Source organism: Rhizopus delemar, genomic scaffold, assembly GCF_000149305.1.
Source record: "Rhizopus delemar RA 99-880 supercont3.2 genomic scaffold, whole genome shotgun sequence".
NCBI classification, from domain to species: domain Eukaryota; kingdom Fungi; phylum Mucoromycota; class Mucoromycetes; order Mucorales; family Rhizopodaceae; genus Rhizopus; species Rhizopus delemar.
The window spans coordinates 4,518,605-4,545,243 of NW_027137828.1; the positions used below are offsets into that span (position 1 = coordinate 4,518,605).

The 26,639-nt window shown below is 33.9% G+C and overlaps 9 protein-coding genes and 1 non-coding gene across 10 annotated transcripts; 1 reads left to right on the forward strand and 9 right to left on the reverse strand.

Annotated features, from left to right (window-relative positions):
* Window positions 1–2,899: 2,899 nt before the first annotated feature.
* RO3G_03993 (uncharacterized protein) lies at window positions 2,900–4,225 on the reverse strand (the record flags this gene model as incomplete). Its single annotated transcript, XM_067658583.1, has 1 exon — window positions 2,900–4,225. The coding sequence occupies one exon, from the start codon at window positions 4,223–4,225 to the stop codon at window positions 2,900–2,902; it is 1,326 nt and encodes a 441-aa protein (XP_067514684.1).
* A 340-nt stretch (window positions 4,226–4,565) lies between these two features.
* Window positions 4,566–4,906, reverse strand: RO3G_03994 (uncharacterized protein; the record flags this gene model as incomplete). The annotated part of the gene is made up of 2 exons (XM_067658584.1): window positions 4,566–4,583; window positions 4,781–4,906. 2 exons carry the CDS (start codon window positions 4,904–4,906, stop codon window positions 4,566–4,568), a joined length of 144 nt encoding a protein of 47 aa, XP_067514685.1.
* A 1,115-nt stretch (window positions 4,907–6,021) lies between these two features.
* On the reverse strand, window positions 6,022–7,944 carry RO3G_03995 (uncharacterized protein; the record flags this gene model as incomplete). The annotated part of the gene is made up of 2 exons (XM_067658585.1): window positions 6,022–7,566; window positions 7,699–7,944. 2 exons carry the CDS (start codon window positions 7,942–7,944, stop codon window positions 6,022–6,024), a joined length of 1,791 nt encoding a protein of 596 aa, XP_067514686.1.
* A 4,731-nt stretch (window positions 7,945–12,675) lies between these two features.
* Window positions 12,676–12,748, reverse strand: RO3G_19041. The gene has a single exon. It is a non-coding gene; the product is annotated as a tRNA-Thr (tRNA).
* A 353-nt stretch (window positions 12,749–13,101) lies between these two features.
* Window positions 13,102–14,196, reverse strand: RO3G_03996 (UDP-galactose transporter; the record flags this gene model as incomplete). The annotated part of the gene is made up of 2 exons (XM_067658586.1): window positions 13,102–13,902; window positions 13,966–14,196. 2 exons carry the CDS (start codon window positions 14,194–14,196, stop codon window positions 13,102–13,104), a joined length of 1,032 nt encoding a protein of 343 aa, XP_067514687.1.
* A 745-nt stretch (window positions 14,197–14,941) lies between these two features.
* RO3G_03997 (uncharacterized protein) lies at window positions 14,942–15,679 on the reverse strand (the record flags this gene model as incomplete). Its single annotated transcript, XM_067658587.1, has 2 exons — window positions 14,942–15,448; window positions 15,500–15,679. The coding sequence occupies 2 exons, from the start codon at window positions 15,677–15,679 to the stop codon at window positions 14,942–14,944; spliced, it is 687 nt and encodes a 228-aa protein (XP_067514688.1).
* Window positions 15,680–16,900: 1,221 nt separating this feature from the next.
* RO3G_03998 (uncharacterized protein) lies at window positions 16,901–18,971 on the forward strand (the record flags this gene model as incomplete). The annotated part of the gene is made up of 6 exons (XM_067658588.1): window positions 16,901–17,044; window positions 17,092–17,638; window positions 17,692–17,988; window positions 18,150–18,431; window positions 18,484–18,651; window positions 18,700–18,971. 6 exons carry the CDS (start codon window positions 16,901–16,903, stop codon window positions 18,969–18,971), a joined length of 1,710 nt encoding a protein of 569 aa, XP_067514689.1.
* Window positions 18,972–20,900: 1,929 nt separating this feature from the next.
* Window positions 20,901–21,432, reverse strand: RO3G_03999 (uncharacterized protein; the record flags this gene model as incomplete). Its single annotated transcript, XM_067658589.1, has 3 exons — window positions 20,901–20,917; window positions 20,969–21,216; window positions 21,266–21,432. The coding sequence occupies 3 exons, from the start codon at window positions 21,430–21,432 to the stop codon at window positions 20,901–20,903; spliced, it is 432 nt and encodes a 143-aa protein (XP_067514690.1).
* Window positions 21,433–21,839: 407 nt separating this feature from the next.
* On the reverse strand, window positions 21,840–22,478 carry RO3G_04000 (40S ribosomal protein S7; the record flags this gene model as incomplete). The annotated part of the gene is made up of 2 exons (XM_067658590.1): window positions 21,840–22,271; window positions 22,335–22,478. The coding sequence occupies 2 exons, from the start codon at window positions 22,476–22,478 to the stop codon at window positions 21,840–21,842; spliced, it is 576 nt and encodes a 191-aa protein (XP_067514691.1).
* Window positions 22,479–22,919: 441 nt separating this feature from the next.
* On the reverse strand, window positions 22,920–25,976 carry RO3G_04001 (uncharacterized protein; the record flags this gene model as incomplete). Its single annotated transcript, XM_067658591.1, has 5 exons — window positions 22,920–22,982; window positions 23,174–23,608; window positions 23,666–23,694; window positions 23,812–25,548; window positions 25,631–25,976. The coding sequence occupies 5 exons, from the start codon at window positions 25,974–25,976 to the stop codon at window positions 22,920–22,922; spliced, it is 2,610 nt and encodes an 869-aa protein (XP_067514692.1).
* Between the last annotated feature and the right edge of the window lie 663 nt (window positions 25,977–26,639).

Genomic DNA, 26,639 nt, shown 5'->3' on the forward strand with positions numbered 1-26,639 from the left:
ATAAAAAAAAAATTACATAGTCATTAACAGGATAAGCTTCTTTTGGAAAGTTATAGAAGTAACTTTTGATTATTCCCTATAGTAGTCAGCTTTGGTAAAGTTAGCTTAGTAATTTTGAGCTTTTTCTATGGTTATTTTTACTCTTTTTTTCTTCTCATGTTAAAGCCATTTGCCAATCAAACCTCATTGCATATTATGTTACACATGATTATGAGTGCTCTCTCCTTTCATCTATTTTGTAAAAGACAACAGTAAGGATTTCTTTCAAGAAAACAAAAATTGTACTAATCATAAAATGAAGAATAAGATATTTGCTTTACTTTTCACTTGTAATCCTCAAAAAAAAAAGAAAAGGGGAAGAGGAGTGATAATAGGTCTTTAAAATCTTCATAAAGATTTTATGCAGATTAGTGTACAAATAAAAAAGTAAACATCTTTTAATACTTGTATCATTTATTAAAAACCAACAGTTTGTATATTCTTTTCTTTTGATATCGGAGACAGTAGTTCCAACCACTTTTAAATAAAAACGTGGAGGACTAACGATTAAGGTTAAAAATGAGTGGTCAGCTCTGTTGATTGCTCGGAAGTTTAGATGCACGTTATTCTTTATATATAATGTTACATCCATAGGTAAACACATATTATATTGTCGTATCATTTGAGAATTAAAAAAAACAGACTGATAATAAAAAACTTTTTTTTTTTGGCAAAAATAGAAGATACTCTGAAAGAAGAAGCTAGATCATTTAAGATAATATTTCGAGTGCATAGTGTTTTCGAATTGATTTGCTCTTATTTGAATATTTATTTGCCTTTTTTATTGTCAACTATATACTGTTTTGCTTAAATAAAAAGGACTGGCATATATATCTATAATATGTATTGTGAAATCTTTTTCTGTCTTATCATCTTGACAAATTTTGTGGCTCTTGAAATGATAATTCTGACTGTTCTAAAACTGAAAAATAACAGCCATGTATATATATATACGAATAAAATTGAGTATCAAGCTTTAGTCTTGCATATTTGTCGATATGAAGACTAATATATACCCGATAATCTATGATATTGATATAGGTTTATTGATACCCATGGCTCTAGATAGAAGTTGAGAATGTGAATGGTATTAAATCAATGGAAAGATATTAAAATAAGATAGTGAAAACCATCTTTTCTAGTTTGGTCAAACGGAATTGAATTTACAAAGAAAAGCATTCTTGCTTGTGTTTATCGTCTTTGCTCTTCAGCACATAAAACGCATCGTTGACTTTCTATCTGCGCCCATAATAAAAACCAGAAACTTGGAGATATCATTCTCTTCAGTTTCTTTCAGCTTCCCTTCATAAGGAATTGAGATTTTATTGTAAATAGTAAAACTTACATGCTGATGAAAATCTTCATTAAAGAGCTTTCAAACTTCAATAACGCAACGAATTCAAGCTACAAGTATTCATTTGTTGTCAAATCTCCAATAATTCCCCAAAGAATGAATTTTAAGAGCCTTTTAAATCAACTTTAGGTTAAACACAATTTTCTGCTTTTGATATTCTCTTCCAAGTCTATTTTGTATATAGTTTTATTCCACTTATAAAAAACTAAAAATTACCTCAATTATACTTTATTATGCTGGTATATATGTTATGAACAACATACATACTTTTGTCAGACTATAGCCAGATATTACTGGTTCAACACACAAATCATGAAATAATCCAAAAAATAACTGTAGAAAGCAGAGAATCCAAAGTTACCAAATGGCAGAACTGTAATAAACTTTGATATATTGTTTCAACAAAGCAAACAGCAAATTCAATGAATCGGTTGTCATTGTAGCTGAATTCAGGTAGATGAATGATGAAAAATACTGACAGTATTGATTCGTCTCTGTTTACCAATGACAAGATAACTGTGCTGATAGTTGAATACAATTATTCGTTGTCTATTATCTATATTAAAAAACTTAAACAACGAAACAGGATGCCCTGGTTAAAGTCAAACCTCATTAATAGTTCAAATTAAGAGATTATGAATCAGAGAGTAAGAAAACCTTTATGGTATCTGAAAGCAAAGACACAGATACGTTAAGATTATTAAAAGTAGTTTGCATGAAAGCCATACTTTATCCGTCAATGATTTATAATCGATTTCGACTTGATTATAAAGCGTAAATGATGTTTAATTCCAAATGACGTATTCAATGGACGGTTTAGTCAAAGAAACCAGTGTATAAATAGCTTAGATCAAGCTTGTGATGCTTTGATAATAACCATAACTCTCGTTTTATCCACGACTAGATGATTGTCATTCTTACTTTGATATTATCGTTCACTTCAACAAGCAGCCCAAGAGAAATCATATATAAATTATACGATAAAAAAAATTATATAGTCAACAGCACAAAATTTATTTGTCTTTTAAATAATGTGTTTTTATAGCTGTAAAGGCTTCATAATAAGCAGTAATCATATGGTCTTCAATACATGTCTTTGTTAGTGCCATTTCATCACTTATGGTAGAGGCTGTATAATGTAATGAATACTGTGTTGAATTTGCCCCTGGTAGATGCTTTGAAATGTTTTCCATCACTGCTACTGAGCTTCTCCTGTTTTTAGATACTTCTACATATCCATCGTCTTTCTCTTCATTTGTGTTCTTTTTTTTATCCTTCTCACGTCGAATTTGTACAATTTTACCGGGTATATACAGCTTATGGAGAACAAAGGATTAGTTTTCTAGGATAAAATAAGGAAAAAGATACTTACAGATGGGTACATTGATTTTGTTATATTGTTCAATTCATCTCGTCTTTTACCAATAATATCAAGACATACCTTTCGTGATTCATGATGTGTTATCGTCTAAAAAGTTTTTGTAAGAAAAACAGATTTTTTTTTGTTCATTGTGTGCATACTTTTCTAAATCCGCCCAACGTGTTGTATGTACTTATTGTATCCAATATCAATTCTTTTAATTTCATTGCCGATCCATACGACAATCGTCCTACTATATCGTCATGACAAATAAAGCTGTGAATAAACTGCTCATACTGTTTCGCCAAATCTTCAGAACAAGCTGCTGTAGGGGCATAGTTATAGCAATGTAAATCAAACAAGGGGTTGTTTGCAATCTCCCTGAGCTGATCTATTTGATCTGCAACCATCATTGTCAGTAGACCTGCGGTACCGCCTCCAAGTGAGTGTCCGGTGATGATGAAGCGATCTAATTCCTTGTGGTGGTGACTAATATATCTAAATATTTGGGGTATAATACTAGTATAAAACCACTGCGCAGATGCCAACATGCCTGAATGGACCAATCCTTTCTTCCACGGTCTGTATTCACATACAAGATCAGTGATCGCATCATAAAGGCTCCAAGTGCCACGAATGCTCAACATAATAGACTTTCGTGATCGATCAATAGCGATAAAATAACTAGGCTGAAAGGATGCCCCTTTACGCAATGCGTATTCGTACCCAAGCAAGTCTTCCGGATTCAGTTGGAGATATCGAATGATAGCCATCCGATTCGACCTTCGATCTTTAAAGCCGCGCATGTATTGAGCGTAAGCACCCAAGTAATATAAACCACGCCATCCATAAGCAATCAATGCATACCCGAAATAATGACAAGCATCATCTATTAGCGCAATATCTTGCACAGGTCTGGATACCGGAGCGGGTGGTAAAGTCTCGTAAAACTTTTGAATGAACAAGGCCGCCTTCAGCAATTGGAAGCCGGTCACTCTAAATCCCTGTCCAAATTCATTTGCTGTTTTAATGATGGCTCTTACCATGGCTCTTGTTTGTTTGCTGACGACCATACCGACAAGCTTATCAATCATAGGGTAAGAGATTGCAATATCGTTGAATGAATCTTGCATCCACTGAGTAGCAAAATCTCTATCACCAAAGTTCACACTATGAATAATATGCTTTGCCTTTTTGCGAGCCTTGTGCGTGAGCTTTCTCCTTGTGGACAGTTCTATGAGTGACAAGCTGTCCTGACTTTGGCTGTTGTCTGGATTGAAATGCAGGTGGTCATCAGAGTCCGTCTGAGAGAACCCATAACGTCTGCCTCGAGAGGATTTTGGAGCGTCTTTTAATGGTCTAAACAGCCAACTAAAGTGATGGTGATGATCGGATGGTGATACATTGTCTTCAGATTCATGTTTCATGTTTGGTGCTTTAAGGCTCTGCTCAGATGGTACACGAGTAGACATGATGCGAGTCAACCGGTCCTGAAATAGATCATTCACGTCTTCTTGGCTTTGTGCCAGCTCGCCTTGACCATAAGACGTCTTTCTATCGTTGTGGTTTTCTGAGCTTGATGTCGATTTCGTACTTGTGATAGAATGGAGTGAGGATGCTGAACTTTGTTTATCCGATAAGGTCGGTAAACAGTCTGGTGTATCTATTGGCTGCTGAAACCTATATCTGATTCGAACCTGAATGGAGCCTATTAAATGAAGGTCGCCAATTTTTTTGGATACTGTATTAGGATCTACAATATTGACTAATTTTGATTTATAATCAGATGGTAATAGGCGATGGGAATGGTATTCATATATTGGTATAAACCTATTATATACAAGTACATAAAAAAGGGGTTATTTAAAACTTGGTTTCTTACGTTACAAACACTTCATTTCTTCCCGCAAGACTGGATAATTTCAACTTGGCTTTACCCACATGTTTCATTGATGATGGCCAGAGCTTAGATGGTTTGTCATATAAATCAAACTAAAAGAATGTGTTAATAACAACAGTATCTTTACAGCTTTAACGTTTACTTCGACTGTATTAAATAATTGAGCATGATAGGATACTGTAAAGATAAAGCCTTCGTTCCAATCACCTGTAGGAACATCTACACATTTTGAATAGTATTGCAAGGCGCCCATTTTTACCCTCATTTGGGGTCTTTTGATTGTTGTATAAGTTCTTATATTCAACAGGTCAATCTATTTTGGAAAAAGTTAAAATCCTTGTAATACACTCAAAGAATTACCTGCAGCGATCTAGCATTATCCAAATGGCTGTGTACTTGCTGATACAAGTCCCACTCTTTCTTTAGTTTGTGTAAATCAGGAACAGATAGGCTTCTACGCTTTCTTGTGCTTAGCCACAACTGAAAGTGTATTGGTTTTCGTTTGTATAAAAAAGAAGGATGTCTGGATAGCTTTGGATTATCATGAAAGCTGTCATCGTTTGAGTTACTTTCATTCATTTCTGCACCTTTATTTTATGTGTACATGCATATGAAGTAAAGTAAAATAGAAAATAAAAAGAAAAAGAAGAAAGAAATATATATAAAAAAAAAAAAAATTGTTAATGTTCTCTGTATTCATGCTAAATAGCTTTTTCGTTGGTGGAAAATTTGTTTTTCCACTTTTGTAGATTAAACCTTAAAAAACGTGCTATGGTTGGCCTAGAAGTTCCGGAGTTTGCACTTTTTCTTTAAAATAGTGCCGAAAAGGATCCTAAACGTTTAGCACAAGAATAAAAGCTCACTGTGACAAGTAATAGATGAGTGCAAGCAAATTTTATTGTTAGAAATGATCTTTTGAATTCAATGAGCTGTCTACTGTTATAATTTGACACTTTTACTCTATATTTCGATGCCCATTTTTATCTTTATGAAAAATAAACAGTAAATCTATTTATTTGAACAGTCTTTCTGATATACAATATAAAAAATTTGTTATCAATTTATCAAGGACTGCGTCTGTCAGTGGAGAGTTTATTGAATCTTTTGAAATTATTACTTCATATAATTTAATAACAAGCACTTACTCAGTTACTATGTCGATAGAACAAGAGGATGTCTATGTTACTTTTAGAGTACTGTACACTTTTCCTCTAATTTATGTTTATCCTTTTATTATGCTACTCTAATTGACTATAATAAAATAGAAACATTGGTTTACAGATGTAAAAAAAAAAAAAGTTTACAGTTTTAATGCTAGTAACTTTTTAATTATTTTAATAAAGTAATAATAATAACAACATAAATATTTTAACAGCATGTAAAGTATGTTCTACTATTCACAATTTCAATTGTTTCCATAATAATTGTTACTTTTTTAGGTGGCACAAGTTCTTCTTCTTCTTCTGATAGATCTCCATCACTATCGAATGCTCTATCGTAATTATTTTTTCTCTTTTTATTAAACAGGCTTCCTTTAGGTCCCAAGTCGATGGATAATCTATTTTTCACTTTTTGCCTCCAATTTTGATCTCTTTCTACTGTTCGGGTATTGTTGGTCATTATGCTGTTGGCTATAGCATCTAATGAATTTGATCGTTTATTTGGTATTCTATAACCGAAATCACATCTACTTTGTAATGCTTTCTCACTGAATTCGATTAATATCTCTTCTTGTTTTATAACTACTCTTTCCATCGCTACTAAATCAATCGGTCCAGCTGAAGGATCCTTTAATGCTCGTACAATATTAAATCCTTGTCCTTTTAATACTGCCATTTGTCTTTGAAACATTCTTTCATCAAAGTCATCATCTAATTCAAATAGTCCTCTCATCTCTCGTACGGTTTCTCTCCACCAAAGTGGGTCTGATAGAATAGGTAAAAATTGATGGCGGGTCTCTTCTGAAAAAGGTCGATTTACAAGTGCATCAGGCATAGCAGTCCAACCATAAGGATAAGAGCGCCACTGATCTGGATGTTTATAAGGAAAAGCGAGCCCGTTGTCGATAGCTGCGACATGAATATGCTCTTTTTCTTCTTCATCATTTTCATGTAAACTGCTGTAACAGCTTTGATTACTACTATTGTTTTTTTTGCCAGGACAGTATTTTATCATCCAATTATCCAATCCTCGATCTGTGTTTCGCATGAGATAATCCAGGATGACAAGCTGTTCAAACTCGCGTCTAAACTGATTCTGAAGTTGTACAGTCCATCTGAATTGTCCTTCCTCTTGCTTTGTATTACTGTCCATCTCACCACTATCCTCGTTCATTTCATCCGTACTACCCAGACACCCGCCCCAAACAGTCCTTCCGACGATCAAACTGCTCGTACTACCTCGACTGCTTACAGATTTCTCGATACCAAAAGGATGTTTTCTGAAAAAGACAGTGGCATCTTTATAATTTGTCAAAAAGCATTGGAAGCTACCTATCTTGGGTGGTATCCGATTGGCTCTTCTATCCAGATAATCATAGTGAAAGGAAGATGAAGCTAAATGGATGACGTCTGTATAAGGTACGATATTAGTTCCCAGTTTCCTGTCAATTAAAGATGCCGCTGCCTCTGAGATGTAACCCAAATTAGGAATTAATCCAGATCTCCCAAAAAAGCAAGGAAATAAATGCCGGTGTATCCATTTTGTCCATTTTGGGTTCAATCGACCATAAGGCTCCTCATTCTTTGGTTTAAAGACACCGACTATTTTTCCTTCTATATTTCTACAAAAATAAGAACCACTGGAACCTTGGCTGATACGAGTGGGTTGCATATTATTTTCAATCGCCGTGTGTACTGACTGGACTATTTCAAGGAACTTTTCTGGTGTTTCGGGTATAGGATCCTTAAAGTACTATAATAAAGATGAATAAAAGAAATCAATTCCCTTTTTTTTTATTACCCTTTCATCTTTCTTTTGCAAAGAAGACATTGTATTTGTCATTTTGTATGAATCATTATTGTTATCATCTGTTTCCCACTTTACAAATACAGAACAAGTAACTTGATCAGAAGGATCAATTTCTTCATCGACCACAAAATCAAAAAGAGAAGAAGCAGGAGACTTTGTATTATTGTGTCTTGTTTCTCCCACACCATTCTTTCCTCTATATCGTCTTCTGTGAACAATCGTCCAGCCTTGATCATTCAAACCCGCTGTGGGTACATTACCATTTTGAAGGTCAGCAATTATCACAGCCGGTAAGGAGGCAAATGAGGCAGTGATTGCCATATCTTTTCGAAAGACTATCGGTAACTTTGTTTGAAAAAAACGACGTGTGGCATTTGAAAATGAACTTTTTGTGGGTGAATGAGGAGTGAATTGTATTGATTGAGATAAGAGAGGGACGATATGACATTCGCCGTGGTGGTTAGCGACTAAGACAGAATTTGGATGATGAATAAGCAAAAGAGTATTGTGTTCTTCTTCTTCATCATGTATTTGTGTATATTGAATATTAGAAGAAACACGATCACGCCCAAACATCCCAAAAAAGAAAAAAAAAAAAAAGTACAAAAAGAAAGAGAAAAAGCAAAAGAATAATAAAATATAAAAAAAAAAAAAAAAAAAGTATTGTCATGTGATATGTGTGAAAGATGGGAAATCGGATAAAAGCCGAAAAGGTGTCACACAAAAAGTTGTTTACATGTCTTTTGAACAAGAATCTGTTATTTTATTAGAATACATTATTGACCAAAATGAAGTACTTTTAGATTTAATTATAAAGCAAGAAATTAATAATTGGTAAAATAAGGACTTATTTATTCTTTACTGTTTGTTTATATACAAGAAAGTAAAATGATGTTATCTTTAATTCAAAAGAATCATAAAATCATACAAGAATTAATAATACAACATGAGTTTCTACAAAATAATGATTTAGTAGAAAAGCTATTTTATGCCATTGAAAATTACTTGATTCACTCAATAGCAGATATTTATAAAAAGTTTAGTAAAATTCACCGTTTTTAAGTAAACTGATCCTGTTTCTTAGTGTGCAGTCTAAAGAAAGCAACAGTACCTTTACAACTTACTCAAATAAACCTAGTAAATCAAGCTTGTGTTTGAATGAAATCATAAAAAAGCAAATCGAATTAGTTAAAGCAAAAATATCTTTACTTCAATAAATGTTTATTTTGATTATCATCAATCATAACAAACATCTCCTTAATTTATTAAAATGGAATAAATAGAAAAAAAAAAAAAAAAAAAAGCAATCATTGAAACCAAATATATAATAAATTGTTGGCTATGAATTAGTTGAACTCATAAAACAAGACATAGATTTGGTTTGATTTACGACAAGAATTTATCAGTGTATTATGTTGTCAAATGAAAATTTATGTAAATAAATATAGTTTATATAAAGACAAAAGATTACAAAATCAATTTTTGATTACGAAGCTTACAAAATATTACTTTGTTTAGCCAATTTTTTTTTTTTTTTTTTTTTTTTCGAATCTTGATTACTGTAAGATTAGAGCTTGTAGGGTTTTTATAGCGTTAAATCGATTTGATTGAAATGGGTCTTGATGCAAGATCAAAGGTTTGAGTAGGATTTGATTCCAAAAAGAGTAATGATTTGTGTATGAGTTGCTTGATAGGAGTATTAAAAAGATTTACGATGAAGATGATTTGCTTTAAGGGGCTTGTCTTATTCTTATATAAAAGTAATTAGAGAGTTTTTGAGGGATAAAAGTATGCTTGATTTATTGGTTATTTATATAAAAATATCACAAAGAGAAGTGAAGAGAATAAAAAACTAATATAAAGTTCCATTTTTACAAGACGTAAAAATATTGGCAAAGATTAAAAATTTTGATGTGGTTTAAAAAAATATCAAATAGTCAAGTAGGTAAAATATTGACAATTTGCATAGTGATTTACAAAATGTCAACAGTTAAAAATTGTAAGATGTTTCGGAGTTCATATCTTCATAATCATAGCTACACTTTTGCTATTGTAACTTGTTAGTAGTTGGATTTTGGATGTGTTAAAGTGATGTAGATTTGCTTAGTTTGGATTTTGAAGCCTTGTATGACTTGAGTTTAATTAATTTGATTGAATGTTTAACAGTTCTTTGGATAGAGTAAATTGGCTTCGAGTAGTGACCACCAAATCTTGTAAAGTAGTTCAAACAGTAAAAAGTAATAAAGAGCTTTCTTGATAAGAGATAAGATTGATACGATGAAGGTAATTTGATTTCAAAGGCCTTGACTTGTTGTGTTTGTAAGGGATCAGAAAATTTTAACATGTAGATCCTTGAAGATATTCTTTTTATTGTAAATAGAGATTATAAAAATAAAATTCTTGATATAAGATCAAAGGTTTAGGTTGGATTTGATTGCAAAAAGAGTAATGATTTGAGTATGTGTTGCTTGCGTTAAGTGACCACCAGATTTAGTAAAGTAGATCAAACTGTTTTGAGAAAGTAAAAAAAAAAAAAAAAAAAAAAAAAAAAAAAAAAAAAAAAAAAAAAAAGATAAAATAAAAAGGACCTACAATGAATTATATTAGCTTCAAGGGACTCTTGTTCTTGATGTTAAGTAAAATAAAAGAAAAATAAAAGAGATTTACTTTGAATGATATTTTTTAAAATAATCAAAAAGTAAGTAATTAAGTTCTTGTTGCTGTTAACATGTCGAGGTATTTATATGTTTTTTGGGGGTTTCTAGTTATCTGTTGTTTTTGATTTTTTGTAAAGTAAATTTTTGTATGAATTTATATAGCCATCTGAATTCAAACAACTGTCTGTATTCATACAGCTTACTGTATTCATATAGCTGTCTGCATTCGTTCAATTCTCGTGGTATAGTTCTTTTTTGTATCAAGTGTGTTACAATACTGCTGTAATTTTAACGTTTTTCTCGTTATGGCCTCAAGAGTTTAGAAGTAAATTTGACTTTTCTTTAGGGTGTAAAAGAATTTGAGATCAAAGGTTTGTGCTTAAATGGGTAAATTTGGTTTGCTTGTAGTAAGTGACCACCAGATCTTGTTAAGTAGATCAGACTTGTTTGTAATAAAATAATTTAATAAGGGTTTTGAAAGTGTTTACAATGAAGATAATTGGCTTCAAGGGACTTGTCTTGCTTGTGTTTTAAGAGTGTTATACTAAAAGATTCAGGGATAAAGATACTTGATTTATTGATAAAATATATTTAAATTGTTTAAGATAAGTAAATATAAGAGAAGTCAAGAGAAATGAAGTAAAATAGAAACAAAAAACTTGTCTATTTTATAGACAAAGGGAAGATAATGTTATTTTAAAGGTTGGCTTATTGAATGTGAGTTAATTTGAGTTAAGATTGCTTGTAAAGCTTGATTTTAAGGTCGTGATAGCCTTGTAAGTTGTTGTGTTATATAAGATTTTAGCAGATGCTTGATAAGTAGTGACCACCAGATCTTATGTGTAAGATCAATACGATGATTCTTGATAAAAGTTAAGGTAGAGTAAAAAGTTTAAGAGAAAAGTGACTTTCTTGTTAAAGTTTGTTAATTATTGAGTAGAAATATATGATTTATTTAAACTGACTGACAAAAAGATGGGATATATATATATGTATAATATTTCTTTTTTTCTTTTTAGCTTTTCTTATTTTTTTGACCTTTTTTATATTTTCAACATTTTTTATCTTTTTAACTTTTTTCATTTTTTTAATTTTTTTTATCTTTTTGACTTGACTCGGCTAATCTCTGTGCATCTTCATTGCCATTTTCGTTACATTGTGAGATTGGAGTTTGTAAGGTTTTTAGAGTGTTAAATAGGTTTGTATTGAATGAGTCTTGATATAGGATCAAAGGTTTATGTAGGATTTGATTCCAAAAAGAGTAATGATTTGAGTGTGAGTTTCTTGCGTTAAGTGACCACCAGATCTTTTGAAGTAGATCAAACTATTTTGAGTAAAGTGAAATAAAAAGATAAAATAAAAGTAAAATAAAAAGGATTTACAATGAAGTGTATATACTTCAAGGGACTTCTTGTTCTTGATGTTAAGTAAAATAAAAGAAAAATAGAAGAGATTTACTTTGAATGATATTTATTAAAATAATCAAAAAGTAAAGTAAATAAAGCAAAGTAAAGTAAGTAAAAGTAAGTGTAAGTAAGTGAAGTTAGAAAAAGAATAAGAAATATTGGGCTATTTATATATTTTTTTTTGGTTTTTCTGATTATGTGTTGTTTTTGGTGATGTTTTGATAAAAGTTTTTGTATGAATTCATAGAGTTATATTAATACATAGAGTTGTATGCGTTTGCATTGCTGTATGAATTCAGGCAAGATTCGTGACACTGTAACTTGTTAGTACTTGGGACTTGGCTTGTGTTAAAGTGATGTAGATTTGTTTAAATTGAGGTTTGAAGTCTTGAATGACTTGAGTTTAGGTAACTTGATTGAACGTTTAACAGTTCTTTAGAGTAAATTGTCTTTGAGTAGTGACCACCAGATCTTTTTAGATCAATAAGGTTAAGAATAAGATTGTTTGATAAACGATAAAAATAAAAGGGAACTTTCTTGATTTGTGATAACTCGGGTATCAGATCAGAAAGAATAAGTAAAAATAAAAAGAAAAGAAAAGGTTATTGTGATCCAATAAGAAAAGATTGCTTTTTAAGCGTAAGAAGATTTGATTTATTGAATTGGATTGGATTGGATAATGTTATTTTGTTTAAAAATATTCATCTTATTTATATAAAAATTGGCGTGGCTTATTGTTTGTGTTGTTTGACATCTATGTCGAACGACATCAATGTCGCTGGACATCAAAATTATTCTTGTGATCAGCATTGTTCTCTTGATTTAAAATTTCATCATTTGTGCTACAACATTACAACATTCTTCGCTACAACAACAACCACCCATTCAAAAAATAAAAAAGAAAGCAACAATAAAGGTTTCTTCAACAATGGCAAAAACCATAAGAAAGGAAAATAAGATGAGTTGGCAACCACATCTTAATCGAGAAATGCCTTCTGCCAGAATCGAACTGGCGACCTTCTGCTTACTAGGCAGACGCTCTGCCATCTGAGCCAAGAAGGCTTGATTGGCTAATATTTAGTCGAAAATAATATGAGCATAATCATAAAATTCAGCCAATCAAATTGCTTGAAACTCCTTAGTACACCCCTTTTTGTACTCTTTTTTTTTTTTGACAATTTGCCTTTATTTGAAATACTAACTGTTAAAATATTATTTTGAAGGTTTTATTGGAAAAATTGGTTGACAATAAATACATGTATGAACGTATATTAAATAAAAATACAGTGATTGCGGTTAATAATGATAACAAAAAAAAAGAAATAAGCCGTATGTTTGATGGACGACAGCAAGCTCTGTTTAAAAGCACAGAGGTAATGTTCATTTACTTTGGGTTAATACGTTAGAGTATACGTCTATAAGCCATATAAGTAGGTTGCGTAGATGACCATTGCTGCACCCAGTATAAATGCTCCAGAAAAGGCAAAGCTGAATAACCATGCACTGACGACACTTGACAGAATGATACTGATACTTGTAGCAAAACCCTTCAAGATATTGTCTGCATATTTGACAACTAACGCAACAATCAATCCGCCTATGGCTTGTATCCCAATCACGATCCAAGTCAACACTGTGTAATTAGCAAAGAATCCTTTTTCGACAATAGTAGTACCATCTTGAAGCATTACTACAAAGATCAAGCCCAACATGACAGAAAAAAATGACATTTGTATATTCCTTATCCATATTTGATTCTTGACCGCAATTTCTTCATCCTCATCTTCCTCTTGCTGATACATGGCTCTCTTGTTTTCCTCATCGTCATCTGTTGGTATAGATTGTTTTGTGGCAGGGGCCTTGAGGATCTTTTCAAAGTATACACCGGCTAATCCAGATAGCAAACAGGCTGTTAGTACAGCCATTATACCTTGCAAATTGGATTGGTTTCCTGTGCTTGTTTCTGATGTTTGTGCATCTGAAATAATACTACTGTTTCCCGTGATATAAGAGATAAAAATTGTTGAGGCACTCTTTGGTAAGTTAACTAGAGCAATACCGACAGTCAAAAGAGCCAAGGCAATCCATTTTAATTTTGAAAGATTTCGCTTAAGGATTATCACACTGAAGAATGCGGTTGTCAAAATTTTAAGCTGATATGTTACTTGAAATGTTGCAGCATCTAAATTAGAAGCAGCCACATATTGTAGGTTGTTCTTTTTTTTTATAAAAAAATATTTAGTTCAGATGGACGCTGAATTTACTATTTAATAGGCTACCTGAATAAGGTATAATCCTGCTGGAAATGCTAGTTTTGCTGTCTCCCTCCATTTTAATATTAACTCACGATTTAATAGAGAAACAAGTCGTTGTAAGGATCTTTTTCTTGCATCAAAGCTCGAATAAAGTACACAAAGACAAGCAGCTGACTTTAATAGCTCGCTCATTACCACAGCAGTTGAAGCTAAATATAACTTGTCTTCAGGAACATTAGCTCTAGTGTAGCGCATGACCAAGATGAGTGCACTGTTTTGAACAACAAGAATAAGAAGTGAAAGATATTTAATTGGTATTCCACTGAATATGTTTAATAATGCTGAATACAAGGTTAGCTCTAGAAGAATAGCTCTTTGTTATTGTGTTTTATTACCCATTTTTGTATAGAAAAAAAATAAAAAAAAAATACTTTTTTGTGTGAGAATCAGATTTAAATAAACGCCGGTCACTAAAAAATCTTGTACAACCAACTTAGTTTTTGTGGTGGCGCATCAATCCACTAGCCTCAGCCCAGTTTGTAAGCTGTTTACTTTGATTACATTAAGTTGTAAGAATTATACACGTCATTGTATCAGCTCATTATGTATAAAGTATTTTATGTATGAATAATTTTTAATAGAGAAGAACAGCATAACAAACCATATACAAAAGCTATTGGTTTAAAGAAAAAAAGAAGGCGTTGCTTGTTTTGATTTAAGCCAAGTTTAATTATAGAACAGAAAAAAATATAAAAAACTTAATCATTCACAGCCGTTAGATCGACTTACAATTAATGAAAACACTTGGCAAAGAAAATGTGGTTTTTAAATTGGTTACATGTAAACTCGCGAATTTTTTTTGCTGTATTTTGACTTGATAACACGTTGAATATTCAACAGCCTACGCCTCTTTTCGCAATTTTTGAAAAGAAAATGGGCTCACTTTATCCACTCTTCTGATATTGTTGCAATTTATGTTTATAGTTTATTTACAAGTTATTTATAATTTGCTTATAAGATCTTTCACCATTTGTCGGCATTCCTCTTCGCTGAGGTATTCTGAATGTTGAATGGCATTTGCAATTAAAATAGTAATATTGGGTTCCTCTGAATTCACCCAAATACGGCCATTCATACCTACGGCAGTTTCAAAGGGAAAATGCTCTCCTAACAAAGTCAATATGGGTGTATTGGGATTTAATAATCTTCTACAGAGCCCCAAGGAACCAGTAAATACATATCCGCCTACAAGTTCACCAAATCCATCCCCTTTGCCTGTTGTGGGGTTGACACATTCAAGTTCTGCTTCCATATCCCGATTAGCCATAGCTACTCTACAGTAAACCAGGGAGCGAACTGATAGGTTGGGCCTGTTGCGTTTTGTGGCTCCCTCAAAAGCCAGCATAGGCAAAACGGCAGCATGAGCCGTACCAATGTCAACACGAAAATATTCTCCTAATTTAGCTATTACTGTACCAATGACAGATTCACCTGTTGATGCAACGTACTATCGAAATAATAAATATTCTTTTCTACTTTATATTTATTTTCTTTTTACTCTTTTCTGATTACTTTCAATCCACCATCGATTGCCTGATTCTAAATGACGCAAAATTCCGGCTTTTGTTGCAACTACTTCATCACCTTCTTGTCTCAAACCAGGGCCTAATATAACTGTAGATTCTGTGTTCACGGGAATCGCGTCTCCTGGTAAAACAATCTTTAAATCAACCTCCATCGTGCTTTGAAAATGAAAAAGAAGAGAGAAAGAGAAAAATTTATTTCTCTTAATTTGCGGACTGTTTATCTTTCCCTTTCTTTTTCTCCCAACAATGGATCTAGAAAGCCGATACCCAAAATGTCAAGCTTATCCTCCAGTGCCCAACTGGTATTCGTCTAATGTCACTGCAGTTATGGATCCTCACTTCTTTTTGTATGCAACGCGTAATTATATTGTTATGCTTGATTTAAAGGAACTCAGATACTTCAACTCTTTTACTGCATCCTTTGATAAAATAAATGCAATTGCTACACATGGCATCTTTTGCTTCACAGCAGGTGTAGACAAGATAGTTCGTGTTTGGAATACCTTGACAAACACCTTGGCAACTTCTTATTCAGAACACAAAGTAAATAAGCTGAGAAAAAAAAAAGAAAAAGATGCAATGGGTTGGAAAAAAATTGACTAAAAAAGAAAGCATCTTAGGCCGAAATAACAGCACTTCAAGTGTTTCAAGATGGACCCGTCATTATTTCCGGTGATAAGAATGGCAGGATAGTTGTAGCAAGGCCGTTTGGGAAAGGTATCACCAGTTTAACCAAAGTAAAAGCAGAAGTGACTTGTATCTCCACTGTCACGTACAACAATACGAATTATGCAGCTATTGGCTATGCGAACGGCTTGATATTCATAGAGGAAATAACAGAAGATTTAAATCTAAAGACTGTATATCAAATAGCGAGTGACAATGATCCGATACAATCACTTGATTGGCAAAAGAGACACGACCCGACATACTGGCCTCTTTTAGCGTTTAGCACAAAGCGATTAAAGCGAATCGCTATCTATCAGTTTCCCTCCCAAACCTTATTCACTTCTATCCGAATTCCTAATGCTCCTGCCAAATCTACTGAGCAACAAAGAACGTCACTCTGGATTGAACTCTCGTGGTCTCCTTGCTATGACAATAAAATTTATTTGTCCAGTTATGTTGGTACGATCCTTGTGTTTGATGTCACTGAATCTGGAGCAAAGATATGCAACACAGAACGATTGGAGAAGCACAGTAGGAATGTGTTTACTATTAACTGGTATAGTCAGGGGAAAAAATGCATTACCACCTCAATAGATAAACAAGTAATCAAGTGGGATGTTAAGAACAAAAGCTGTTTACAGATCATGAAAACACAAGCAGGATTTCCTTATGCTCTAGACATATCTCCTCTTACTCCTCATCAGATGGCTGTAGGTATGGGTGATAATGCCATTAAACTCTGGGAATTTAAAAAGGGTGAGTCAGTCATGTCAAATAACAAAGATAAATACCATGACTATTATAAATCCACTATATTTTGGAAACAACTTTATGGAAAAATTCAGAGCGTAAGTCCTTTTTTACAAAAAGCATCCAATTAATAAATTGCCTTTAGATCGTATATCATCCTTCAAGACAAGGTGTACTTGCTTATGGAAATGAATATGGACGTGTTGGAATTTACGATATTATGAATCAACGCAACCAAGTTTTTAAAGTATATCAAAAGACAATGGAATGCCCTATTCTCGCCTGGGGACCTGATCTATCTTCCGCATTAGAAGATGAATGTATGACAGATACATTATTATCCTGCAGTGGCAACAAGATTCTTGTTTACAACGCCCGTGAACCTGAATCGTCACCGGTCCTTTTAAACACTTATTTAGAACAGCACAATATTGCATGGACTGACAGTTTAAACTCTAAGAAAGATTTTCATCGAACCTGTATGACTGTGAATAAAGATCATATTGCCTTTGGACATATGGATGGCGTCATTGAAGTATATTCATTAACCACATTCCAGTTATTATATGCTTCGATATGCCATCGTAAAAGAATCATGGCTATGGATTGGAAAGATGGTTATCTTGCTACTGGTTGTGAGCAAGGCATAATTGCCATTCATAGTTTAGTAGACAAGCTGAATAACAAGACAGGTAAATGTTATACGAAAAAACCTCCTGTGCATTATTATTAAGTGATCAAATAGAAACAGTCATTCCACAAGCTGAAGCATACAAATTAATAAAGGGACATAAAAAGGCTATTACTGTGCTTAAATGGACACATGAACCCAACAAATATATTGTTGCTTCGGGCACAGAAGACGGTTTGGTGTCTGTATGGGAAATGGATAGGCTGATTTCAGTATTTGATGAACACCGTGCAATGATTTTGTCGATTTGCTGGAATCATGAAGATTTTCAAAACTTGTTTAGTAGTAGTGAAGATAGGTTTATTTATCAGTGGAATTATTCTGATTATGAAACATCGGAGCCTATTCAATGTAAGTAAATGTATTATTTCTTTTAAGCATGTAAGTTAACTGTATCTTTAAAGCCAAGTTCAGTTTGTTGGATAAGGAAAAAGTCCAATTAAACAAAGAAAAAAAGAAAAGGGTTGCAACAAGTGATGTAAAACAAAATGAATCAAAGAAACAAAAAATAGTGCAGGTCACTCAAGATATGATGATTGAAACACAACAATCAGAAAAGACAACTAGTCAACTCAAAAAAGGTCAAAAGTGTTTGCGTATAGCAAATGTCATGTTTGAAGGCAGAATAGAAGCGGTTATTAACGAATTAAAGAACAAGGAGCTAACAGAAGAAGAGCGATGTGACCCAACTGTTACAAGATACATGAGCATATTTGAACAAGATGAAGATGATAATGTCTATGCACATCTTTTTGGAGATAAAGAAGATATTTTGAGACTTGTTGAAATTGAAGGTGAGCAGGTATAAATAATAAAGGAATTCACGTTTATCTTTTCTTTTTGTAGAAAAATCAATTCAATTGAATAATGATATTGAGTCACTAAGTGAAACAACACAATGTCGCTTTGATAAACAATTAGCTATGAACTTGATGCTATCACAAGTAGATACATTATTTGATGAAAACAAAGAATGTTTAACTGATTGGATAGTTTTATCCATGAGTCCACAAGGTAAATAAAATAAAATAAGAAATAAATAAATAAATGCATTTTTTGTAGCCGGAAAAGATGTTTGGATAGATTTAATGAAAAAACAAGCTGAAAAGATGGAAAGAGCCAATAAATATCATCTGGCGGCTAGTTGTTATATTGCATGTTCACATATTTATGAAGCAATTGATTTATACCAAAAGCATGAATTATTTAGAGAGGCTATTGTATTAGCAAAACTGAGAGTACCAGCCGATGAAGAATTGTTGAGTAATTTATTTTTAAAATGGGCAAATCATTTACAAGTAAAAGAAGAGGATCAACTAGCTGCTATTTGGTAAACGAAAAAAAAAGAAAAGAAAAGGGAATGGGAAGAACTAATGATTGTTTTTAGCTTTTTATTATCTAAAGTTACTGGTTCTGTCAATAATACGATCAATTTGTTATCAAGAACAAACAAAGAACCAGGCTTATTTTACGCAGCGTGTCTATCACATGTCATAGAAGAAAGTGACACAATACAACAGCGTGTTACACAATGGAAGAAAAAATTAAAAGACCGTATGAATAGGAACGGATAAAATTTTATTATAAAAATACTAAAAATGGAATTTATTTTTCTGGAATGATTTCTCAATTAATTATTAAATATGTACAGTGATATCATGTTGCTATGAAACAATGCCAAACATCTTGTGTGTAAATTGGAATAGAGTCTTGACTGATAAGCTCACAATGGCAAGTAGAATTATATCTAAATGATATAAGTTGATAGGCAATTAGGACAATTCATCATGTACTTTACTAAATGTCATCTTCTCCCATGGCTCCATTACATATACACCTGTAATTATTTCATATTGAAACATTTTTTCTTGTATGAGGTTCTGCAAATCTTTGTTTCTCATTAAAAATCTATTAAATAGAATAAAACATAAACAGGCCTTCTTTTATATAGGACTCTATTCTCCGACAAAGTCACACAACCAACTGTCATTATTCAGGTTTAACCGAGAACATCCAGATTTTTAAAGATAATCTTATTAATCAACATGTGAACAAAGAACAAGGAATGATCAAGAATGAAAATTAAGTGTTATTTTAATTCTAAGCACTTATAAGCTGTAATCATATCGTGCTCAATAAAAGCAAACAGGCGCCTTTTGCTTATTCGGAACCATACGGATAAAGTGATGGAAAAACTAAATAACGTTTCACTAAACATGTTTGCATTATTTTGCGGTCAGAGTGGGTGTTTCTTTTGTAGGAAACCTTAGGCTAAAGCCAGAATCAGAAACAATACCTTTTTACCAATGCTCTCTTCTTGCTTACAGAAGAACACCGTACGAGTACTTTTAAAATTACAGCCGCTGCTGAAACTTGGGCTAAAGATTTGAAAATAAATAGAGAGCATGTAATAGCTTCATTTCAAAAGCTGGATACTGTACTCACAAGGTTTTGTTTTTTGTAAACAAGAAACAAATTAGTTTTTCCGAAATGGGTTATTTTATTTTAAGCGCTCAATTCTATACCGGAATCAGTCTTCACAGCGAAGTTAGCTAGATCCATTATGTACTAATGTTTGATTGTGAGGCATTAAAGCAGTATAATACAATTACAATCTCATTTCTTTATTTGATTAGGTTGCTTAGTCAAAAATGTCGAGATAAAAAAAGAGAGTGATTGATTGCATATTCAATATTTTCTGAACAAAAAGAATGAATGCCCATTTATCAATAAATTAAACTTGTAAAACATAACAAAGCAATCATAATGCAATTAGATGAACTCGTCGCTTCTTCTTTCGTTCATCTCCATGTTGACATCATAAAAAGACCCATTTCCTTTTTTGGTCATAAATCAAAAGAAAAAATGAAGCTTTGATGAGCAAGTATATGAGCGTAATCCCTCGCTGTTTGATTATATACATTATCCTTCATGCACTCGACTTCCTATGTCATGATAAGTTACCTCTACTGTCATTTAACCTAGGGCAATGGTTCTTTTATTGGCTTCCACATTTACAACTAGCTCTTTACTTCCCTACTTATTCTCTTCCCTTTCCTTCTTTCCTTTTATCCCACAAGGGGCTCTTAGTTTAACATCATTTTATCTAGCTGGAGCGATACGATACTTCAACATACCACGCGCCCATTGCAGTCACTTTTAATTTTATAAATAAAATATCTGGTTTAAACGTATATGAGTGTAGTTACTTTTTATTTTTAAATACAATGGCTTTTACAAAAACTAGTATTTTTGTTACTGACTTAACGAGTCTTGAAGTCTATTGAAAAATACGTTAGATACATACACATTCCATTTCACAACAACTTACAGTCCAAGAGAACGTTCATAGCTTCGGATTCTTCTCCAAAGTCGGTAACAGCAACACAAGAACAACCAACGACCTTACGGGCATTACCTTCACGGTCAATCTTACAGAGACCAGCCCATTCACCAAGCTTCTTGGCGTCAGAGACCTTGATCAAGTTGATGTTGTGTTCAGCACAGAGAGCTTCAACCAACTTGAGGTATTCGGATTCGGTACATGATTCAACGAGAACGGCCAAGTGAGCTTGACGTCTGTTAAGAATTAAAACTCGTTTCTCTGTCAGCTTGTATCTTTGTTTACCTGTCCAAAGCCTTGACGGCTTCCTTCAAACCGCGAGCAAGACCATCGTGAACCAAAGCACGACGAAGAACTTCTTGAAGAGCATCTTCAACGGACATTTGACCGGTAGTAGCTTCAACAGCAACTTCGACTTCTTGGCTATCAATAACTTCTTCGTGGTCGGACATGCTAGAAACAAGAAAAAAAAAAAAAATTAATCTCTGAAATTCATCAATTCTCACTCTTCTTTTTTTTTGAATTCATCCATCTCTTTTCTTTGCATCATCCATCCAACACTGTCTACTATTTAGGTCATAGATTATAGATATACATACTTTTGGTATTCCTAACGGTGTGGAGAAAAGAGAGAGTTTCTGGCATCACCCTTGGGTTTGTTTTTGTTCTTCTTCCACAAACCAAAAACACTGGCGGAGGAATAAATTCCTGCTTTCAAAATAATTGTCCGGTGCGGACACAAATGTCTATTGTCTTTACAAATTAAACATTTTGAACCTTTCTCTTTTTACGATGCTATTATTTCTTTATTTTATAATAAAATCCGTTCAATGAATATACAAATGTCTCTTTTTCTCACTTAAAATTCAGCATTGGCGGGGAATTCAAAAGTGACAGCCTTGCCAGTGAGCTTCTTGTAAACGGCAGAGAAAGTGTCGAGCTTGTATTCAAGGGAGGTGGCGTCCTTGGCATCAAGGAAAACCTTGAGGGTCTTGGAGCCATCAACCTTTTGGCGAAGTCTCTTGCCAATGATTTCAGTAGGATAGACGAGATCGTCCAAGATAGCATCGTGGACAGCAGTCAAGGTACGACTTCTAGGACGGGGTTGTTTACCGTTCGTGCGACGAGTGGGCACGGGTAAGATGCGGCGTTGAGCAACAAAGACAACGTGGCGGTCAGAGAATTTCTTTTCGAGCTCACGGGTAAGTCTAGCTTGGATCTTGTGGAAACCAGCAAGGCTAGGGACGGGAACAAAGATGACAATAGCTTTCTTACCAGCACCAAGCTCAACCTGATCGCGACAATTGTTTCAATAAAACCCATTCTTCAAAAATTGTGTGTGTATCGTCCTTACCTCCTTGGCAGCAGAGATTTGAAGAGCACGGAGTTGTTTCAAATCAGGAACACTGCTCTCAAGATCAACAAGAGCTTGGGCAACGGAAAGTTCGAACTCATTAGCAACTGGAGCACCAGCTTGCTTAACAATCTTTGAAGCCATCTTTGACTGTTGTTGAAAGCATAAAATATTAGTTTTCAAGTCTATTTCTTTCTTTTCCCTTTTTCTTTTTTTAGATTTCACATTCCCCCCACACTCCATTTCGAGATTAGAATGAAAAAATGGCGAATTATACTGCGTTTTCTGCTTATTTTTCTGTCCTTTTCTTTTTCTGTGCAAGATGGATATTTAAAAAGGGCTGTCAATATGCATCCAATCCATTAATAAATCAAAGACATCCATTCATCATAAGTTCAATCTGTATACTCCCATTCTTCCATTCTAATCCCTTATCTATTCCTTCATGATACGATACATACGTGTAAAATAAAGGAAGGAACCTCAGCTTGCACTCTCTGGCTATTAGTTTTACTCCTCCTTTTTTGGTCCGGGGGAAAAGAAGAAAGAACGGAGATTAAAAATGTGTATTTTTATTGGCTGTTTTCATGCATTCAAAGTGATCGCATTGACTGCTTCTATAATAGAATCAGAAGGTGGGTCAACGTGCTGCAAGGATTTCAATCGATGCATAAAGAAGTTTATATCCTTAATAAGCCTATCTTTTCCTTTATCAGTTTTAATATCCATTGTTGATATTTCTTTTGAGAATTGGGTTGTAAAAGAATCAAATACTTTAGACATTATAAACTATCAGAGCAAGCTTTAGTTTTTAATTTTATTTTTTCTTGCCCTTTTACCTTCAAGTCATCTATAGGCAAGTATTTTGACAGTACTTTATGTAATCGAATGGTTTCTGTCACTAATGTTTCCATATAAACATTTGCATGTTTGCCTACTACGCCTTCTTTTTCTTCTTCTTCATCCCATTGAATAGATTGCATAGCTTTTACGTGTGCAGTGAACCGTTCGTTCATGATAGCCACTAACTTGGTATGTATTTCATTTTGGTGATTTGTATAGTCATTTACAATACGATCAAATTCAGAAAGCAGGTTTGCCTGTTTAGATGATACATATGATTCCATACATTCTTTTAATTTTGGAACAAGGACAACCATGACACCTATAGACTGTGAGGCCAGTGCAAGATGCTTTGCTGTGATGTTTTTTAAGCCAGCAGATTGCATTGCTCCTGCCCCTAATATAACTTGACATACTCTAGAATTAAACAACTAATTTTTACTTTTAGAAAAAAAAAAAAAGCACATTAAAGCTCTATGTTAACAAACCTTTAATAATTCCAATAGTTTTTGTACAACTAAAATGTTTTCCAAGTTTAATATGCATTTTATATAGTCTTGAAACATCTTTAGTATCATTAAGGTACATCCCACAACATAAAAACTTTGACCATGGATTACCAAGTGCTTTTTACTGCCTTTTTCGTGGTCTGGATGTTCATTTTGTTTTTCTTCTAATAACCCAGCCATATTTCCTTCACACAATTGATTCGTGATTAGCTGGAATTCGGATGGAACTTCACTAACTGCCCACTGCTCATTCTCTATCAACTGAGCTTCTTGCTTTACACGTTCCATATGAAAATGATCCAGAAATTGCTTTTGTTGATTAGTGAGGACGCTGCGTAGTCCAATACATGGCTGACCACAGTAATTTTCGCTTTTTATAACAAAAAGATTGAGAATGTTTGAGAGACGATAAAAGTCGGTTGGGTTTAATAGTGCATTCTGCTCGCTTCTCGACCCGATGAGTTTTCCACATTGTGCATGCGCCAAATCAACGATGGACAACATGACATCAGTCAATTCCTTTTCTATTTCAAATCCATTTTCGATCGTCTGCATGAATAGTTTATGGTAAATAGAGGCGCGTTGAATTGACTGTATTAGGATGGAAAGAATATCAAGCAAGACTTGGAAAAAAGAAACAAAGGGCATGGTTTTAAGTTGCTTTGCCAAGCTTTGCTCTGGTATCTCTGTTTCAGCTGCAGGGTATCGCTTTCTGATCCTATCCTTGATTTCTACAATCAATCTCTCTCCATAGTTTTGTAGTGTGGGAATCAAGGCATCCGTACGAACAAGCCCCTTGATATCCTTTATTAACTTGCCTTGCAATTCCTTTTCTACAGACATCTCTCCAGATGCACTCTGTGTCGTCCATTCATCCTTTTCTCTTTCTGACTCAATCACATACGAAAAGTCTGACAAAATAAGACCAAGAAAGTCATGCTGCATCATCACACCCACCGATTTTTGCATCTCGTCCAGCTCACTCGGATAGTTGGCCAAGGCCTTGATCGCCCTCAACTCTTTGTCCTCTAGTACTCTCTTGGTATCCTCAATCAGATCCAAGGCCGCAAAATAGTCACCTTTGCTTAACAAGGCTTGTATCGTAGGCTGTACCAACTTGACACTCTTCACTGCCTCGGTAACATGATGTAATTTTTCCAGATTTCTCTTTCTCACCTGAAGTCGAATCACCTCCAGCCCGTCCTTGCACTCGGTTTCTTGCATGCGTTTCATTTTCTGTCGAATGGTGTGAATTTGAGAGATGCAGTCAACTGTTTGCTGGTGAAGTGCCTGAAGGTTTGAGAGAGCCTCAAAGAAGGAAGATGATCTATTTTCTATTTCACGCAGGAGGTGAATTTCAACAGTGTCGAGATAGTAAGATAGTTTTTCTTGCAGGATAGTCAAGACCGGCCCGCTGTTTTCGACCACATCTGCCCCTTCACATACCATATCAAACACCTGAGGGTTTTCAAGCAAGAATTCAGGTTCAAAAAATATAGCTGGCACGTTCTCCAACATCGGCAACTCACGCGGAGGAGTCTTGGATTCATCATCTAACAGGCTCTCACTCGACAAGATGTGTTGTGGTAAGCTGTAAGGGTTTCTGCCCGTACGTTTCGACCCCTGTCGTCCGTCCTCTGTCTCTTCTTCCTCTTCCTCTACTGCTACTACTGTTGTCGCACTGTCCTTATTCAGCAATTTATTGTGATGGTATTGTTCAAAAGCTGGTCCGATATGATTCAAGTAGGCTTCAAAATCACTGGGTTTTATTCGAGGGATAGATACGTGTGGTACTGGAGGGATGTCTGCTTTGGTGGGTTTATAGATATCTTGGGAACGCTTGACAGGATCATTCAAAACACCTTTTGATACATTTCTTTTTGTTTTAGTCAATAAGAATTCCTTGGATTTTTTTTTAATCGTTTTATCTTGATCTTTCTTTACCTGAAATAGCATTGAAACCAATATCTTGTGTCGTCCAGGGCAAAACATTTTCACTAATAGTGCTAAAACTTGAGTAATTCGAGTGATGACGAGTATGATGTCCAGTCATGAGTCGATTTAAAGTTCTACCATAAGAGGTGCCAGAGCGTACAGAAGGAGGCTTTGAAGTGCTCGTGTTGTATTCTTCGCGTGCATAAGGTCTTTCTCGAGCTAAAGGTCGGATTGTATGTGTGTTCACAGGAGATGTTGGTTGGCTTGTATTGGTTGATTGTGCTGGTTTGTCTTGGGAAATACTATCGGAAGAAGACGATTCTGAATTGGATGTAGTGTTGGAAGGCATAGCCATCACCAAAAAAAAAAATCGTTTTTTTTTGTATAAAAAAAAAGGTTGTGCATGTTGTCTGAAATCGCCTTCTTCTTCATCACATTTAATCGCCATTTAAATTTCGTCAAATAATAATCAAAGCAATACCTGAAACGCGAGCCCTAGGCTTGATCAAAAAAAAGGATTTACCAATTGAATACAAGTACACTTGTTGAAGTCGTGAAGGCAGTTATAAAGACATTTTTGATTAAAAGCAATCAATTCTTTATCTAACCAAATGTATTACGATTACTTAAATCCCAAGATTTGCTGAAAAAGGAAGAGAAAAAGAAATTTGACAAAAGAAAAGGGTACTTTATTTTTTTTTATTTCGCTTATTTCCAATGAACCCTTTCAAGTGATTGAAATATCTATAAATTGCAGAAAAAAGGTTGTGATTGATTTGATATCCGAGGAAAAAGAAATAAATCATGTCAGATCAAAATCCAAATGCTATTTGAAAGCCAATGCGTCAATAGAACAGTGGACCTTTGTGAGGCTGGACTGAATCTCAAGTTTATGAATAAAGATGATGGGAATACGTATTTAATTACATAACAATACTAAAGGAGAAACAACACACAACAGCCAAACCCTGATAGTAAGGCAAGGCTTGAAATCGTGGTTTATAAGTAGTCGAAATGG